The following is a 16,861-nucleotide window of genomic DNA, read 5'->3' on the forward strand; positions in this document are numbered from 1 at the left end:
CCCCTGCCCTTTGCTGGCCGGGTGGAAAGTGAACCAGACCCATCTCCATGGGAAACCGGTGTTCACGTATCCAAGTGCTGTATTTCAAATTTTTAAAAAATTTAGAACGTGTCTCTTGAACCTTCAATACTTAAATTTTATTAACAAAGGAAACGTTATATGTCTATGAAATTGAAGGCTTGTTGTTCCAGTTATCATTATTATTATTATTTTTTTGCGGTACGCGGGCCTCTCACTGTTGCGGCCTCTCCCGTTGCGGAGCACAGGCTCCGGACGCGCAGGCTCAACGGCCATGGCTCACGGGCCCAGACGCTCCGCGGCACGTGGGATCTTCCCGGACCGGGGCACGAACCCGCGTCCCCTGCATCAGCAGGCGGACTCTCAACCACTGCGCCACCAGGGAAGCCTCCAGTTATTATTTTTTAACTACACGAACGTATATATATATATATATATATATATATATATATATGAAAACTAATGATTCTCCCTGTGTTCTTGGTAAATTCCTTATATGTCTATGAAATTAAAGGCTTGTTGTTCCATTTATTATTATTTTTTAACTACATGAACATACATATACAGAACTATAAAACTAATGACTCTCCCTGTGTTCTTGGTAAATTCCCTGCAGGCCCACAGCGGGGGGTAGGGCTCTGCTAGACCACCTGCCAGCCTCTCCTTCTTACTATGTAACTTGAACTGTTAAACAGGGAAACGTGGACTCCCTTGCTTGAGTTCTCTGTGTGACCCCGCACCTTTGTGTGGTTTTGGTTCCCGCTACCCTTTAGGGTTAGTCTTCCTTGTCAAAGTTCCCTGCAGCCCCAAGCAGTGCTTCTGCTAGTATGCTAAGACCCTCCCTGCTAGACCCACTTGCTAGTTTGCTTAAGGGAATACAATTAGAAAGACTCTGGTCTTTAATCCTTGTGGAGGGAATACACTGCACTGATCTTTTCAGCCACTGCAGATCTCTTTTGGAAACAGAACATAAATGAATGAATAATAATTAAAAATCCTAATACTAAAGATTTTATTGGTGATACTTAAATCTTTTGAAACACCTTTATTTTTCTATTTATCTTTCTATTTATATATTTATTTATTTATCTTTCTATTTATTTGTTGGCTGTGTTGGGTCTTCGCTACTGCTCGCGGGCTTTCTCTGGTTGCGGCGAGTGGGGGCTGCTCTTCGTTGCGGTGCGCGGGCTTCTCGTTGCAGTGGCTTCTCGTGTTGTGAAGCATGGGCTCTAGGTGCACAGGCTTCAGTAGTTGTGGCTCACGGGCTCTAGAGCGCAGGCTCCGTAGTTGTGGCACATGGGCTTAGTTGCCGCACGGCACGTGGGATCTTCCCGGACCAGGGCTGGAACCCGTGTCCCCTGCATTGGCAGGTGGATTCTTAACCACTGCGCCACCGGGGAAGTCTCATGAGTTAGGTACTTTTATCAATCCTTTTGTATTATATTATTAGTATCCCTCTTTGTAGCTATCGGGAAAGGAGATTCAGAGACATCAGGTCACTTGCCCAAGGTCACACAGCACGTCCACAGAGCTGGGATTTGAACCTCTCTTTTGGCTCCTGATCCATGCTTTAATCCACTTCTCCCTACATCTAGAGTCTTTCCCACTCTGTTGCATTAAAAATAGTGTTGGCAGGTCCTGGCGCTGGAGCTGAGGCTAGCTCATGTATGTTGACTAGTTGAGCTGGTGTAGAGTTTAACCCATTGAATCCTCACTCTGAAGATCCCCATTTGGCAGATGAGGAAACCAAGGCAAGAACGCAGCAGCGTGTCCAAGCACTTGTGAAGTCCCTGGGATGTCACGCCACCAGCGTGTCCAAGCACTTGTGAAGTCCCTGCGATGTCGCGAGTCTAACCCCATCACCATCAACAGCTTTCTTGAGGTTTCTTGCACATCTGAGGGGAGCTGGCCATTTGAATGCCTGTCACACGTGTATGGTAACAGGACAGCCCAATAATACAGAGCCGTTTCAGCAAAGGGGCAGGATCTAAAAGGTCTTTGGGAGGCCCCAGTTGGCCCATCTGAACACTTTGTTTTGTTAAATGGTTTGGTTTCTGTTCTCTCTTCCCCCACCTGCTCAGGGGAGCAGGAAGTTGGGAGTTTTAAGGTATTTTTAAGACTCAGGCATAGGTACGACTCTATCCTCCTATAAAAGTTTGAAACCCAGTAAGGCGGGAGGTAATTTACCAACAGCACCCTCACTCCATCTGTTGTGGAGTTTGGCTTCGTTCAGCATTGCAGGACCTTTGAAATGAGAAGCCTGCGAGCTCCCAAGGGGTGGAGCTGGCCCCTGGCAGGTGCAGTGGCTGGGTGAACCGGCCCCTGCGTCTCCCACAAATGGACGACATGCCATTTGTAAGCTTGGCTCTGGTCTCTGCATCTGGACCGAGGCGGGGGCTGGTTTAATCGCTGTTTGTTTTGAGATTTACACCTGTGAATGGGCCAAACCAATTTCAGTGGCAGCTTAGCCGATTTGTCTTAGAGCTTTGTGTTTAATAGAATGACTGGGGCAGCCTTCTTCCTTCGTGGCTTTAACGTCGGGTTAAAGCCCTTTGCTTGAATTACATCGCCAGCCCTTCCTGCTCCAACCCCCTCTGTTGTTCTGGTGGCCTGGTTGAAATCAACTAGAATTTCTGTACTCTCCTCCCTGCCCCACACCTACAAGCTTTATATGTTTCTTTATTTGTAAATCTGTCTTTTAACGAGTAACTTACTTTTGCAGCTTCACCAGCCTCCACCAAGACAGGACAAGCGGGGAGTTTATCTGGCAGCCCGAAACCTTTCTCTCCTCAAGTATCAACACCGATCACGACGAAAACGGACAAGACGTCCACCACGGGAAGCATCCTGAATCTTAACCTGGGTCAGTTGGAATTTTGGGAAGCCTCTTTCCGTAGCAGCTATGAGTATTTCTGCAAGTTGTAATGTCCTCTTTTGTGTGTGGTTCCTTTTTTTTTTAAAAAAAAAGATTGGTATTTTAATTTTTTTTGGCCGCACGGCATGTGGGATCCTAGTTCCCTGACCGGGGATCAAACCTGTGTCCTCTGCGTTGGAAGTGTGGAGTCTTAACCACTGAACCTCCAGGGAAGTCCCTGTGTGTGGTTCTTGAACCCTGAACTCTTTTCTGTGTACAAAATTTTGAAAAGGTACAGTGGATGGAGATGAAGAGAGATCAGTACAAGGAACTAGCAAGGGATTTCCCAGAGCTTGTTGACATGCAAGGCTGTTTTATCTTGAAATACCTTAGGCCAGTGTTTACAGCCTTGGACCACAGTAACGCAGTTCTTATATTTGTAAATACGTATATTTAAAGTTATATATATATGTGTGTATACACACACACACACACACAGACACACACGGTATATATTATTTTATGATTCAGTATTTACTTTTCTTATGTATAGTGTGTTCTGACATATTGTTTTAATTCTTTTGTTTTTTTTTTTAATGCTAGTCTTCATCCTTGATTAGTAGTTCTTTTGTTTTTTTTTTTAAACTCATTGAGTTTCAGTTGGTTCTTTTGAAAGCATTACCTTAGGCCAAAGTCTTTAACAAAAAGTAGCACCAGAAATGCTAAACACCCAACTAGGAAGCTATTTTAGTAAGTCATTCAGTCATGAGCCCTGATTTTTATTGAGCATCTATTATGTGCTGTGCACTGTTTTAGACCTGGGGCGGACAGTGGTGAGTGAGGGCCCTGCTCTCTTACACAGCTTGGTTCTAGAGAGGGAGAAATAATAATCAAGCTAAAAAAAACTAAGACAGGTCATGTCATCATGGAAGGTAAAAGGTATTCATATGACAAGGAGAGAGCTGGGCAGGATGGGGGTGGGAGGAGCAAGAGGCAGTGGTTAGGGAAGGCCTCTGAGGAGGTGATACCTGGCCAAGAATTTGCATGAGAAGAAAACCCAGCCATGTCGGTGTTATGAGGAAGAACATTCTAGAAGGAACAGGAAATTCAAGGCCTTAGGGTCAGGATGAACTTGGTGTATTATAGGAATGGCAAGGAAGCCCGGGTGACATGTCCTAGTGGGTGAAGGGGAGATGAGGTCAGAGAACACAGGGACCTCATGGACCTTGGTGTGGGACCATTTGAGCAGAGGAGGGATGTGAACTGACTGGGCATTTTGGAAGGACCTCTCAGGGTGTTGTGTTGGGAAGAGCCTGTGTCAGCCATTCTTAACCAGGGGCAGTTCCCCCGACCCCCCAGAGGATACTTAGCAGTGTCCAGAGACATTTTCGGTTGTTCCAACGTGGGGGTGGGGTGGGCTCTCACCACTAGCATCTAGTACAGGCCCCCCCAGCAGAGATTTACTGGGTTGCGCCTGTGTTGACAGATTTGGTTATGGCAGGAGAATGGGAGCCAAGAGTTCAGCTTTCGATTCTGTAAGTTTGAGATGCCAGCTAAATTCCTAGGTGGAGAGGTCATGAAGGCAGTTGGAGGCTGAGTCAGGCCAGGTCAGGGCAGGAGGTGTAATTCTGGGAATCTTGATTTATACGTGGGATTGGGTTCAAGCAGCAGTTCTCATAACTCAGGGGAGGCGGAGAGTGGGGGACGCTGCTGGCATTCATTTAGTGGTTGCAGACCAAGGATGCTGCTAAACTTCCTACAACGCGTGGGACAGAGCCCACCACGACAGAGGATTATCCAGCCGCAGTGGCAGTAGTGCTGAGGCTGAGAGACCCTGGTCCAGAGCATAAAGAAGGAGTGAGGGGCCTGGGCCGCTTGCACATGTTAGACCTCAGGAAAAGTGAGCAGAGGAGGCTGAGAAAGCGCAGTGGACCGAGGAGAAAGCAACACTCGGGGAGTGTGGCCTACTCCGGAGGCCTTGAGTATACCGGGTTTCAGGAAGGGAGGGGCGGCCACCCTTGTGGAGTGATGCTCCGGCCTGAATCCACAGCCTCTGGTGGTCACAGCCCTCTGGGTTCATCTTGTCCTGAGATGTCATTTTCAGATGGAGAAACAGAGCACTGGAGAGGCGACCCTAGGATCTGGGATTACAGAGCCAGAGGTGGCCGGGCTGGAGGGAGCCTGTGTTTCCATGGAGGCTGGGGCCTCATTTACCCAGGTCACCAGGTCGTGCAGCCCGGAAGTGATGGGACAGTCCGGGTGGTGGCTTGAGGGGCTCCAGCTCAGGTTGGCTGGTGGGAATTCTTCACTTGAACCCACGGGGACCCATCCGTTCCCCTGGGGAACACTCATCGTTCTCAGCAGTGTGGTTTGCTTTCTCACACCCTCCTCCCACCTCTGCACCCCCGAAAAGAAAGCTGTACAGAGACGTTCTCACAGTCATGCTTCCTCTCTGCCAGTCATGTGTGGCAGGAGTAGCTCCTTCCGTAAACCGGGCTGTCCTTGGGCGTCTGTGTGATGCTCTGGGTTTTTCCATTTGGCTTGACCCACGCGTGGGAGTGAAAGGTTTTTTTCGTGGGGTGTGTATTGGAGGTGGGCATGGCAGAGTACAAGGCTCTCCTGTGCAGAAGCTCCCCGCCAGCTCTTTCCATTCCTGGGACCAATGCCTCGTTTTGTCAGCGGAAACAAATGCATAGGGAATGTGGCGTTTTATGGGTAGGAATTTCAGTTACCCAGTGGCAAGAGGATCAGGTAGGGATTGGTGAAAAGTGCCGTGGATGGGTAGAAAAATAAGAAAGTGGAGGGAAATGCTGAATACTTCTCATGGGACTTGATGTCTGGCATCCATGTAACTGCTTTGAACAGACAGAAATGAGACAGTGCTAGGGATCATAATGACATCATTATATCTAACAAAACAGTGTTTCATTAAAAAAAAAAACTGGAAAAGGCAAAATTACTGAGATGGAAGAAAGATCAGTGCTTGCTGGGAGTTGGGGAGGGTTTGACTACACATCACAAAGGGATTCTTTGGTAGATGGAATTGTTCTGCATTCTGTTTGTGCTGGTGGCTACTCGCATCTATTGCAGGTGTTAAAAGTCATATATTCTCCAAAAGGTGAATTTTACTTTCTGTAAGTTAAAAGTATTAAAAAAAAATACAGTGACCTTCAAGGTAAGGTAATAACCCCATTGCACAGAGAAGCAAAGTTACCTACCCAGGATCAACACGTGGTTTGTGGTTGAGTTTGGCCTTTAGACTCGGGCTTGTCTGTGTGTATCTCGGACTTTTAACTGAGATACGAGAACTGAAATGCTGCAGGACAAGGGCGTGTTTTGATTTTCATGGGCCCTCGCCACTGTGCCTCTTTGTGCTGCTGGGTTAGTCTGCCCAGCTGTAGGGTCAGGGGTCAGGTGAAGGTTTGGATGGACGGTCGCATGAAGGACAAAGTGCCTTTCTAAAGGAAGCAGCTCCCACAAGTTGAACCTGTGCTGTCCAACTCTGAATTTTCAAGAAAAAACAACAATCCAGATTTTTTATGTGAACTCTTCTAGGTTTTAAAAGTTGACCGTCAGTTTCATTAAAAACCTCTATTTGGGGGCTTCCCTGGTGGCGCAGTGGTTGAGAGTCCGCCTGCCGATGCAGGGGACACGGGTTCGTACCCCTGTCCGGGAAGATCCCACATGCCGCGGAGCGGCTGGGCCCGTGAGCCATGGCCACTGAGCCTGCGCGTCCGGAGCCTGTGCTCCGCAACGGGAGAGGCCACAACAGTGAGAGGCCCGCGTTCCGCAAAAAACAACAAAAAAAACCCACCTCTATTTGGAATTCCCTGGTGGTCCAGTGGTTAGGACTCGGTGCTTTCACTGCTGAGGGTGTGGGTTTGATCCCTGATTGGGGAACTAAGATCCCGCAAGGTGCAGGATCAAAAATAAAAAGTAAAAATAAAAATCTCTATTTAGGCCAAAGAAACAAGTACAACCAAAAATACAACCACCAGCCCGTGGGCTTTACTCTTACGATTTATTTTGCTGCATGACGGAGGGGAAGGCCCTGCACGCCAACACACCGGGCCTCATTTGCTGTCTTGGGCCCCTTCTCTCTGCTCTAAAATAAGGAGCCAGGCTAGGTTCCAGCCCCCTTCTGTGCCTCTACGGCAGTTACAAAATAAGTCCCGAATAAGAATGAGTTTATGGCACAGGGGGAGAGGGGACCAGAGTGGTTCTTTCCTTCCTCTAGACTCCTGTGTGCTTTCTCTGGGAATCCTCTCTCCTCTCGCACACGGTGTTTGCTTTTGGCTCAACAAACGCAGCAGTTGAGTCGTCCTGTTAGTGACAGAAATGTGCCTTGATGCTCCGTCAGAGATGCCGACGATGGAACGTAGTCAGACCTGAAGGCTTTCTGCTTGTTTATTCTTCCACTGTTGCTGTTGTCAGGCCTGCTTTCTTTTCTCTGCAGAAAGTGAGACTTTGAGGATGTGGATGCAGGGCTGGGTACCCCGGTTGCCCAGATGTTGTCTTGATATTTTTTTAAAAAATAGTGAACAAGGTGGGGAAGGTCTCTGCTTGACTGATGGATAAGAGCGTCTGCCAGGGTCTCTCGTCTGAAGGACGTTGTTCCCTTGACGGAGCTGCTGTTTTGTGCCTCCTAGAAGACCATTCGTTATAGTCTGCCTACACCTTTTGAATAAAGGAGATTTTTTTTTTAAACTAAAAAAAAAGAAGTGCTTATAGTTTTCTTTTAAAACATTTTGTTTTGATGGCTGTTCCTCTCACCTCATAGTGGCTTGTCTTCCGTCAGGGCACCGTGGGGATGGCTCGGCTGTCCGTTAGGGCCTTCTGATTTTTGTGGAGTCACACAATTGAAGAAAAAAAGTTTTGTTTTTATAAGTAATGAATGCACACGGTAAGAGAAATTTCAAAGTACAGAAAGATGTCTAATGAAAAGCCAGTCTACCTGTAACCTCTGATCACCTGTCTCTGTGACCCCCTTATTCACCCCCAAAAAAAGGGTGACCACTGTTGGGTCTTTTTTTTTGTTTTGTCATCCTCTGACCCTGTTGGCTCTTTTTTAGTCTCCTTGGGGAGCTCTTCTAGACATCAGCCTGGGTGATTTGGTCCCCATTTGGCAATGTCTAGACACCTGTTTATTATCCCAACTGGGATATGGGTGCTACTGGCATCTAGTGGGTGGAGGCCAGGGTTGCTCTCAAACATCCTACAGTGCCCAGGACAGCTCCCGGCCCTTACCCTGACCTCCCCACCCCCCAAAAGAAAGACTTATCCAGCTCCAAATGTCAGCGTTGAGAAGCCCCAAGAACACATATATTTGTATCTCTGTATTCCCTTTCCTTCTTTTCTCCCACACACCAGTGCTAATGTCCTTTACTGATTATTTTCCTTTTCCTTAAACGGATGGGCTTTCCATATCACCACATAGAGAGCTCTGCCCCTGTGTTATTTTAGCAGCTGTATTTTTTTCCGTTTAAAGGTAAACTGTAACTCATTTATCCAGGCACCTTATTTATTGAGTAGTTTTCCATATTTTGCTGTTGGAAGTAGCTGCAGTGAAGACCCTTGTGCCCACGTGGGAGTGAATCCACAGGCTACATTCCTAGAAGTGGAACCTGACGGTCAGAGGCCATGTGCTGTTGACATTTGGAGAGAGGCTGCTAGATCGCCCTCTAAAGGGTGGCTCTGATTCACGCGCCCTCCAGCAATGGAAGATCGTGCCTCTTTTCTCTAGTGCGGGTATTTTTTTTTTTTATCCCTGGTTTCCACTTATAGCCTCAGCTGTCTTCATATCAGCTGAAAAGTTCACAATGTTGGCAGCAAGGGTGGATTCCGCAGATATTCCCGATATAGAAGGGCAGAGGTGGAAGGAGTCCTGATAAGCTGCTAGGAGCTAAATGAGAAAGAGAAGCTCTTCTTTTCTCCTTGCGGAGGAGAGTCGAGTTCACACACAGCTGAAAGTTGGAGAAAGATAATTACATTTGGCTAAACTCCTAAAAGTCCGCTCCCAGGGACCTGATGATTAGCCCCCTCCCAGGCTTTCGGTGGTTTCTTCTTAGAATAAACGTTACGGTGGCTCATTGACCCGAGAAACCTTATTTTGTGAAATGAAATGCTTTACCTTCTTTTCATTCCTCTTGATTATGAATATTCAGGCTTTAGGCTAAAGTTAAGAGATTGCATTTACTGCAGACCCACACCGGTACACATGCGTGTGCACACACACACTCGATTATTCTGGTGATGTGTAGATCTATTTTTATGATCCCCGAGGTTTAGGTACACAAGGGTTAAGGCACATCATGAGGCATTTCCTTTACTCACAGACAGGATTGGTCCAGTACAGGGGCTCACAGCCTAACCTGCCAATTAGAATACCTGGGGAACTTTTAAAGGGCCAATGCTCAGGCCTCCCCCTCGCCAGTGAATTCAGTCTCTGGAGGTGGGGCTGAGGCATCAGGATTTTTTTCTTTAAAGCTCTGGGCTGGGAGGGGGGTGATCTCAGTGTGCAGCTAAGGTTAGCAGTCACTGGACTAGTACAGGGGCTGGCAAAATTTCCAGCCTGTGGACCAAGTCTGGCCCCCGACTTGTTTTTGTAAATAAAGTTTTATTGGAACACAGCCACATCCATTTATTTAGCACATCATTTTATGGTTGCTTTTGCAGCAGAGCCTATACACCTGCAAAGCCTAATTTAATTTACTCTCCAGCCCTTTATGGAAAAAGTTGGCTGACCCCTGCCTGGTAGTCAGTTGTGCGTTTCGGTAACTGCTGTGTGGAATCTAACCACATGGGAGTGTTATTGAGGACAGAGTGTCCTCCTGTCACGTGGGCAGCACTGCCATCTCCTGCTACCCCTCTTCATGGGAAGTATTTTTGTGAGATACTTCTTTTCCAACTTGATGCATGAAAAGGCTGCCTTTTCCCTCCAGAATGCAGTGTGCTTCCTCATTTCTGAGAGCAGAAATGACGAGACGGGCCTCCTGTCTTTCCCCTTCTACTGTCATGTTTGCAGCTCAGGTGTTGAAGTCCGTAAGTCCTGATCATACTGCTGTTTAATTGGATCTTCCCTTTTTTCTTTCTATGTTCCCCAGTCCTTCTCCTCTTCCTCCTGTTTTTGCTGTTTTATCCCTGTTTCACTCTCTCTGTTCTCTTTGTAAGGTGCTTCTCCAGTAAAATGGAATATTCTTCCCCCGTCCGAAATAGCTGTGCATTCAGCCGTCCCCCCCGCAAGCATCTTCAATCCTGGCCTTGATAGGTTCTCTGAAGAGTCCCCGATCAGCACATGCACACACACCAGACAAACACACGCATGCACATGCGCACACATGGGTATGTTTTTTAAGAGCCATTTCTTTAATGACAAGGATGGTGTCCCTGTTTGCTTTGAAAGCTCACTTTTGGTCTCCCTGGTGACGAACCGCAAGTGTGTTTTGGGGACAGGGCCCTTTCTCATCTTACCTCATTATGGTGATGAATGAAAGGGGAGCGATTTGTGGCTCCAATCACCTGTGAGTGAGTTGGGTGGGGCTTTGGGGAGACCTCTGATCCCCTTAAAGGAATGAATCTCCGGCATGCGTTGTGAGAGCATGCGTCCCTTCCTGGGTGTAGGGCAGGGTGCGAGGGTCAGGTCGAGCGGGGAGAGTGCAGGCTTTGGAGGGCCTTTGCAATCCAGCTCTCAGTCTGCATCTCGGTCTCTGTAACAGCCTGATGGTTTGGGGTGGAGGGTAGCAGGGGGGTGGAGAGAAGTCAGGGAGTGAGCTCACAGCTGGTAGAACCAGCTCACAGGTGGCTTATCTTTGCCCTTGGTGGATGCCACATCCTTTCGGACCTGCTTTCTCGGATTGGCCAGGGTAGGTTGGACACCCGCATTCTCTGCTCGAGGGTGTGTTGGAGGGGATGCCAGGGCGAAAGACAGTCTCTCATTGCTTTCTGAGCCTTTGCAGTCACCACCATTTGGTCCCCTTTTTATGTTTTGGGGGCCACTAGAGGAGGCAGCAGAGGAGGTGGCGAAGGAATTCAAGAAGTGTAAGCTCACGGACCCTTTGGAACCTGGGCCAGTTTGGTCGTGCAAAGAACCCATGGCAGAAGTAGCGGAAGTAGGACCTCTGGGCCTGAGTCATTAGGCAGAGACCTTTGCCTGGGGTTAGAGTGAAGCAAGAAGACACAGGTTCATATCCAAGGCTAATCTGTTCCCCATTCCTCAGATAGATGCTGTGAGCCAAAGGGAGGTACAGCACACAGGCTGGAGGGTCTGCCTATCTTGTGTGTTCTCTTTCTTTCTAATTTGAGCTCCAGACTAAGTCGACTAAGAATGAAGATTGAAGTCTCCATGGTAAACAAGGAGCTAGTTCTCTCTCTTATCAATGTGTTCTCTGCGAGACTCGGCGCCTCTCTCGGATACAAGCCCTCTCTGATCTGGGCCTGGAATTCAAAGCAAACTGGCCAGACTCAGTGTCACTTTATCAATGCTGCTGTTGAGATTGAACATATTACTGTAACCTTTGGCTTTGGAGGATCCATAATGATGCTGAGTGTCACAGACAACCAGCTTTCTGGCTGGGATTGTTCATTTTCAACATGGAAAGCAACCCAGGCGATGGTTCAGTAGAAACCTGCCAAATGTTCTCTCAGGCTCTTATCTCCAAGTGAGCCCAGGCCATCGAGCAGATGATATCGTTGGGACGAATGACAAAAAACGTCTTAGGTTTTTTTTCCTCCCGGGCTCCTAAGGGTGTTTTTGAGGAGGAAGCTAAGTGATGAGCATTGTCTGCTATTCCCTCCAGTGCCTGGTCTTACGAGGGTGTGATGGTGTCTTCCAGATCGAAGCAAGGCCGAGATGGATCTGAAGGAGCTGAGTGAGTCGGTCCAGCAGCAGTCGGCCCCTGTGCCTCTCATCTCTCCCAAGCGGCAGATTCGCAGCAGATTCCAGCTAAATCTTGATAAGACGATAGAGAGTTGCAAAGCACAATTAGGTATGTCTCTCGGTTTGCTTACCTCATCATCATCATCATTACTCTTTTTAGGGAAACCACCCGGATGAAATTAAAGCCCCATCCTGGCTGCCTTTTTAGCAGCTGGTTTAACCTTGAGTTGTTTGTTCAACAAAAATAGATTTCTACTCATGGCAGAATATTTCAGATTTGCTAGTTAATTGTTCAGAAGGGCTTTTTGAATTCCTCAGAGTGTATTCTTTGTGGCGGCCTGCCAACTCGAGGTGCAGGTTGTAAGAAAGTTTGGAAGCAGAAAGAGCCTCCTGAGCTTGCCTTTGTGCTTCCTCTCTGCTCACGTCAGTGTCTCCACTTCAGGGTCAAGTGTATCCCATAAGTGTCCAACACAAACCCTCCCCCTCCAGGCTAGGCCGCTTCCCCCTCGGCACATCCATCCTGCTTCTGTATCTGTCGCCTCCCTTCCTCTTCCCTGTGCTGCTGCTTTCTTACACTGCCTACCTGAATCCTGTCCCAAAGGCTGAGCTCGGGCATCACCTCCTCCAGGAAGTCTCCCCTGACTGCCCTCCCCATCTGCCCTCCTTTGCTACTTTATGTCTCTGAAACATCAGTGGTTCCTTTGTGTGGTGGTATCCCTCCTAAACTAGACTGGAAGCTCCTTGAGGGCAGGGAGATTGCCTTATAAGGATTTGCCTTCTCCAAGGTGTACTTGGTCTTATACACATAGTAATGCTCTGGAATATTTGTTGAATAGGTAAATAAAGCCAGGAAGGTATTTATAAAGAAGTAGGGGCCAGCTGGGTCTCAGGAGAGAAAGCCAGTCCAAGGTGAGGTTTACATGTCAGTGGTTTCTCTGGACCTTTGGGTGAGAAAAGAGTTACAGTTGGGAGTCATCCAGGCTGTCAGAGGAAAGCATTCCTTGCTGGGTTGCTTGTTGGGATGAAATTTTGTAGGCCATTTAGACACCCCTCTTGGGTCCTTCCATGCAGCTGGTCTAACTCCTTGGTTTATTATTGTTAATAAGAATTTTAATATTTCTATTTACCGAGGGCTTCCTATGCCACATGCACTGTGCATAGATTGTCCTGGGAGGTCGATACTATTATCAACACCATTTTCAGGTGAAGAAACTGAGTCTCAGAGAGGTAGTTCATTCGTTCAGGGTCACACAGCTAATAAAAGCAGAGGAGCAGGATTTGAATTCATATCCTTTGGGCTCCAGTACCCAAGCTTTTCCTATCACATGTGTGGTCATGCTTGTCCTGGCATCCGACCATTAGTTAACAGTCGCATAAGCCCTAGGATCCAGAAGTTAAACCAGATCTGGGTTTTTGTGTTTTGATTCTTTCAGTGTTGACTGAGCCCTGGAGGAAGTGGGTATAATTCACTCATGATCCTGTGGGGCTGTTCGTGGCTCTTACCCTTTTAAGAGTTTCCCTTCTGTGTGTCTGGGTCAGGATAGTGACCCCACTCACGATAACCGTTGCTCTAGAATGAGGGAAACACAGAGTTGATGAGGATTTCCTCTTCAAAATTTTAGGGTGTAGCATTATTTACCTACAGACGGATGACACCCATTCCCAAGAGCAGGAAACATAAATGGGTTAAATGGAACTGTTGTTAGAAATATACTTTTGCCCATTTTTGTCTGTATATGTATGAAACTCCTGCTGTTTTATCTTTTTCCCTTTTGATAGAGACATGGAAATGGATGACTTTTCTCTTGACTCCATTGCATGTAGAAAAACAATGCAAACACAATGACAGTTGACTCTGCCTCAGTTCAGGGAGCAAGATGGGGACCCGGCAGCTGGGTCACCTGTAGGCAGTGCTCCCCCACCTGAAGGGGCCAGTGGCTCTCAGCCCCAGCGAGCCTTGCAGGCCTGTGACCCAGAGAGGCCAGATCTTCTGCTGTTTCAGCACAAGCCCGCCATCTTGATTTCTGTGAAATCTCCTGATTTGTGAATTGGCCAGCAAGTTCTAAGTTTAAAAAAAAAAAAAAAAAGCCAACAAATAACAAAATACCCAAAAGCATTGGGTCAAACCATTGCTTCCTAAATAACATGTCTGCTCGCCAGATGTGGCTCATGGGCTATGAGGTTGCAACCTCCGCTTTAAGGCTTTGGTTTATTTCTTTGAGTCCTGGACACAAAGGGTAAAGGACTTTAACGCTTTGGGAATTTGTGGGAAGAGTGTTGGTGGCGAGTCAGGAGCCCAGGGTTCTGGCCTCGCTTCTCTGTCTTGGTTTTCTTTGTGTCCTAGAACAAGTGATTTCTCTGGGTCTCTATTTTCTAATCCGTAAAATGGATCTGTTTTAACAGCGCAGGTCTGGCATTCCTTCCCTTTCATCCCTCCCGTTGTCAGTGTCCCAGTGAGTTATCCATAATGCAAAGATTGAGCTCTGGATAACTTCGAAATTCATGTCGTTTGGTCCCATGTCATCTTTGAATGTCAATAACTAAAACCCTTTGCAGACAAGTTCCATTTGTCAGCTGTCGTCAGCTGCAGCTTGAGCGCACTGCTAACCCCACCAGGCCAGTGTGATGCGATTTGAAATGTTTTTTTTTTTTTATTCCAGCGTTGGGCGTGGAAAATGGTTGTGATTTTTTGGTCCTGCTCTTTATTTTGTGAGTACGCCACATGCTGGGTTTTCTTTTTGAATTTAGGCATAAATGAAATCTCAGAAGATGTTTATACGGCTGTAGAACACAGCGATTCTGAGGATTCCGAGAAGTCAGATAGTAGCGGTAGTGACTCTATCAGTGATGAGGAGCAGAGGTCCAAGAATGAGCCGGAAGATGCCGAAGACAAAGAGGATGCTCAGATGGACAAAGAGCCATCTGCTGTCAAAAAAAAGCCCAAACTGGCAAACCCCATGGAGACAAAAGAGGAGCTGAAAGTCAGCACGTCGCCAGCCAGCGAGAAAGCAGACCCAGGCTTGGCCAAGGAGAAGACGAGCCCTCAGCCCGACAAGGACTTTTCAGACAAAGCAAAACCCTTGCCTCATCCCACAAAGGATAAGCTGAAGGGAAAAGATGAGACGGATTCCCCAACAGTGCATTTGGGCCTGGACTCCGATTCAGAGAGCGAACTTGTCATAGATTTAGGAGAAGACCATTCTGGGCGGGAGGGTCGAAAAAATAAGAAGGAACCCAAAGAACCGTCTCCCAAGCAGGAGGGTAAGTGATTGTACCCGTTTCTGGTTTCTTGATTTGGTTTTAGAATACCACCTTGCAATTTGTGTTATCTCAAGTCAGGTGACCCTCTCCCATCACAAAGGGTGGCGTAGCAAAGCTTGGATTGGCTCCAGGTCACCTAGCTAGTTACTGAGCTGGACCAGGACTTAAACTAAGCCTGCGCACCTTTCCCCTGCTCAGTACCCGATGTGGCTGATTTTGAGCACAGAAAAATAAGTCTCTTAGAAAGTAGTTGCTTCTAGCTGTTAGGTCATTTTTAGCCTCAACAGCTTCTTTTCCAGTAGGCTCACTCATTTCCCTAAAGTGTTTGTCAACATTTAGACATTTGACAAGGCTGAAATTGTTAGAAGTGTTCAGTTGGAAAATCTTGATAAGTTTAGCCTCCCTTACCTCTCCTCACGCTGCCCAGGCATCTCAAAGTGCTTTTTCTTACCAGAACACAAGACCATTTGGGTAGGTGGCACCAGAACGCTGAGTTCTTGAGCCACTAGAAATCAGACGGGCATTGTAGGATGCTGCCTGAGTTGGTGTTCCGCCATATTTGCGATTAACTGCCATGGGCCCAGGGTTTCTCAGCCTTGGCACTGTTGACATTTTGTGCTGGATAATTCTTTGTCCTGTGCACTGGAGGATGTTTGGCAGCATCCCTGGCCTCTTCTTACTGGATGGTGGTAGCACTTGCCCAGTGGTGGCCATCAGAAATGTCTTGACATGGCCGGATGTCCCCTCGGGGGCAGAATCTCCCCCAGTTGAGAACCCCACTGCCTGAGCTCAGCAGTTCTCTGCCGCTGAACCAGTAGTGGCTGCCCTCAAAGCTGCTGCAGCCCAGGCATGTCGGCAAACCCTCCAGCAGGAACTTGGGAATGATTTGAAGGATGTCCCTCCCACTGAAGAAGCAGTCAGCACATTTTTCAACTGGTTTGGCTAGTGGGGGGTGAGGGGATTCCCACAGGCCTGAGAAAGATAATGAAGAATTAATTAAGGGCTAGGAGAAACATGGCCCGAGGACACATTAGAGGTTGTAGCCATAAAACCTCATGGACTTCGTGAGTTACTTAAGGGAGTAGCCAGGTTTCATTTTTGACTATGCTTAACTTCTGACAGGAGCTAACGTCTGAGTTCTATATCCCCTGGGGATTTCTTAGGCTGGCTTGCTTAAAGCAAGAGGGGGATGGGCTTTGAGAATCTTTCCTCTGTGTTTGTATCAATGTGACCTGTTCTGGAACCTCAATTCCTGCAGTTCATCAAAAGAGGATGGAATGTCTCTCAATGGTACAAGGGAGGAAGAGAGAGAGGCAGTTGGGTGGGACAGGAAGGATGGCCCACCACACCATCCTTTAGAATTATGAATGGCATCTGAAAAATCCGATTCTTTTGTGGATTGGGGTTTGAGGGACAACCTCAAGTGTTGCAGAAAACAATAGGAGTAGCATTTATTCCACGAGGTTTGTGGGAATATTGGGGCACAGATGGTAGTGTTCCTGTGAATGATACATTTATGCTATTCCTCTCTTTCTGGAGTGGATCTTTTCTTTTTTTGCGGTACGCGGGCCTCTCACTGTTGTGGCCTCTACCGTTGCGGAGTACAGGCTCCGGACGCACAGGCTCAGCGGCCATGGCTCACGGGCCCAGCTGCTCCGCGGCATGTGGGATCTTCCCGGACCAGGGCACGAACCTGTGTCCCCTGCATCGGCAGGTGGACTCTCAACCACTGAGCCACCAGGGAAGCCCTGGAATAGATCTTTTGATTGGTTGTGGTTTTTTGCCCCTTCCAGAAGGAATTTGTGACAAATTGATAAGAAACAAAATGAAAATCAAGAAATCAGTAAAAGATG

General features: G+C 47.6%; 1 protein-coding gene across 31 annotated transcripts in view; it reads left to right on the forward strand.

Annotated features, from left to right (window-relative positions):
• The window catches only part of ZMYND8 (zinc finger MYND-type containing 8), a 126,647-nt gene that overhangs the window by 78,049 nt on the left and 31,737 nt on the right, over positions 1–16,861 (forward strand). For 30 of the 31 annotated variants that reach the window (XR_007472283.1, XM_012534154.3, XM_033433862.2 and 27 more), the window contains 3 exons: positions 2,741–2,881; positions 11,704–11,856; positions 14,496–15,008. Coding sequence is in view for 30 of the 31 variants with exons in the window: in XM_012534154.3 (XP_012389608.1) it covers positions 2,741–2,881; positions 11,704–11,856; positions 14,496–15,008 (807 nt within the window). In the remaining variant the exon portion in view is untranslated. The remainder of the gene's footprint in view (positions 1–2,740; positions 2,882–11,703; positions 11,857–14,495; positions 15,009–16,861) is intronic. The other variant, XM_049699703.1, reaches the window with a different exon arrangement.

This window comes from Orcinus orca, chromosome 16 (genome assembly GCF_937001465.1).
Source record: "Orcinus orca chromosome 16, mOrcOrc1.1, whole genome shotgun sequence".
Lineage (NCBI taxonomy): Eukaryota > Metazoa > Chordata > Mammalia > Artiodactyla > Delphinidae > Orcinus > Orcinus orca.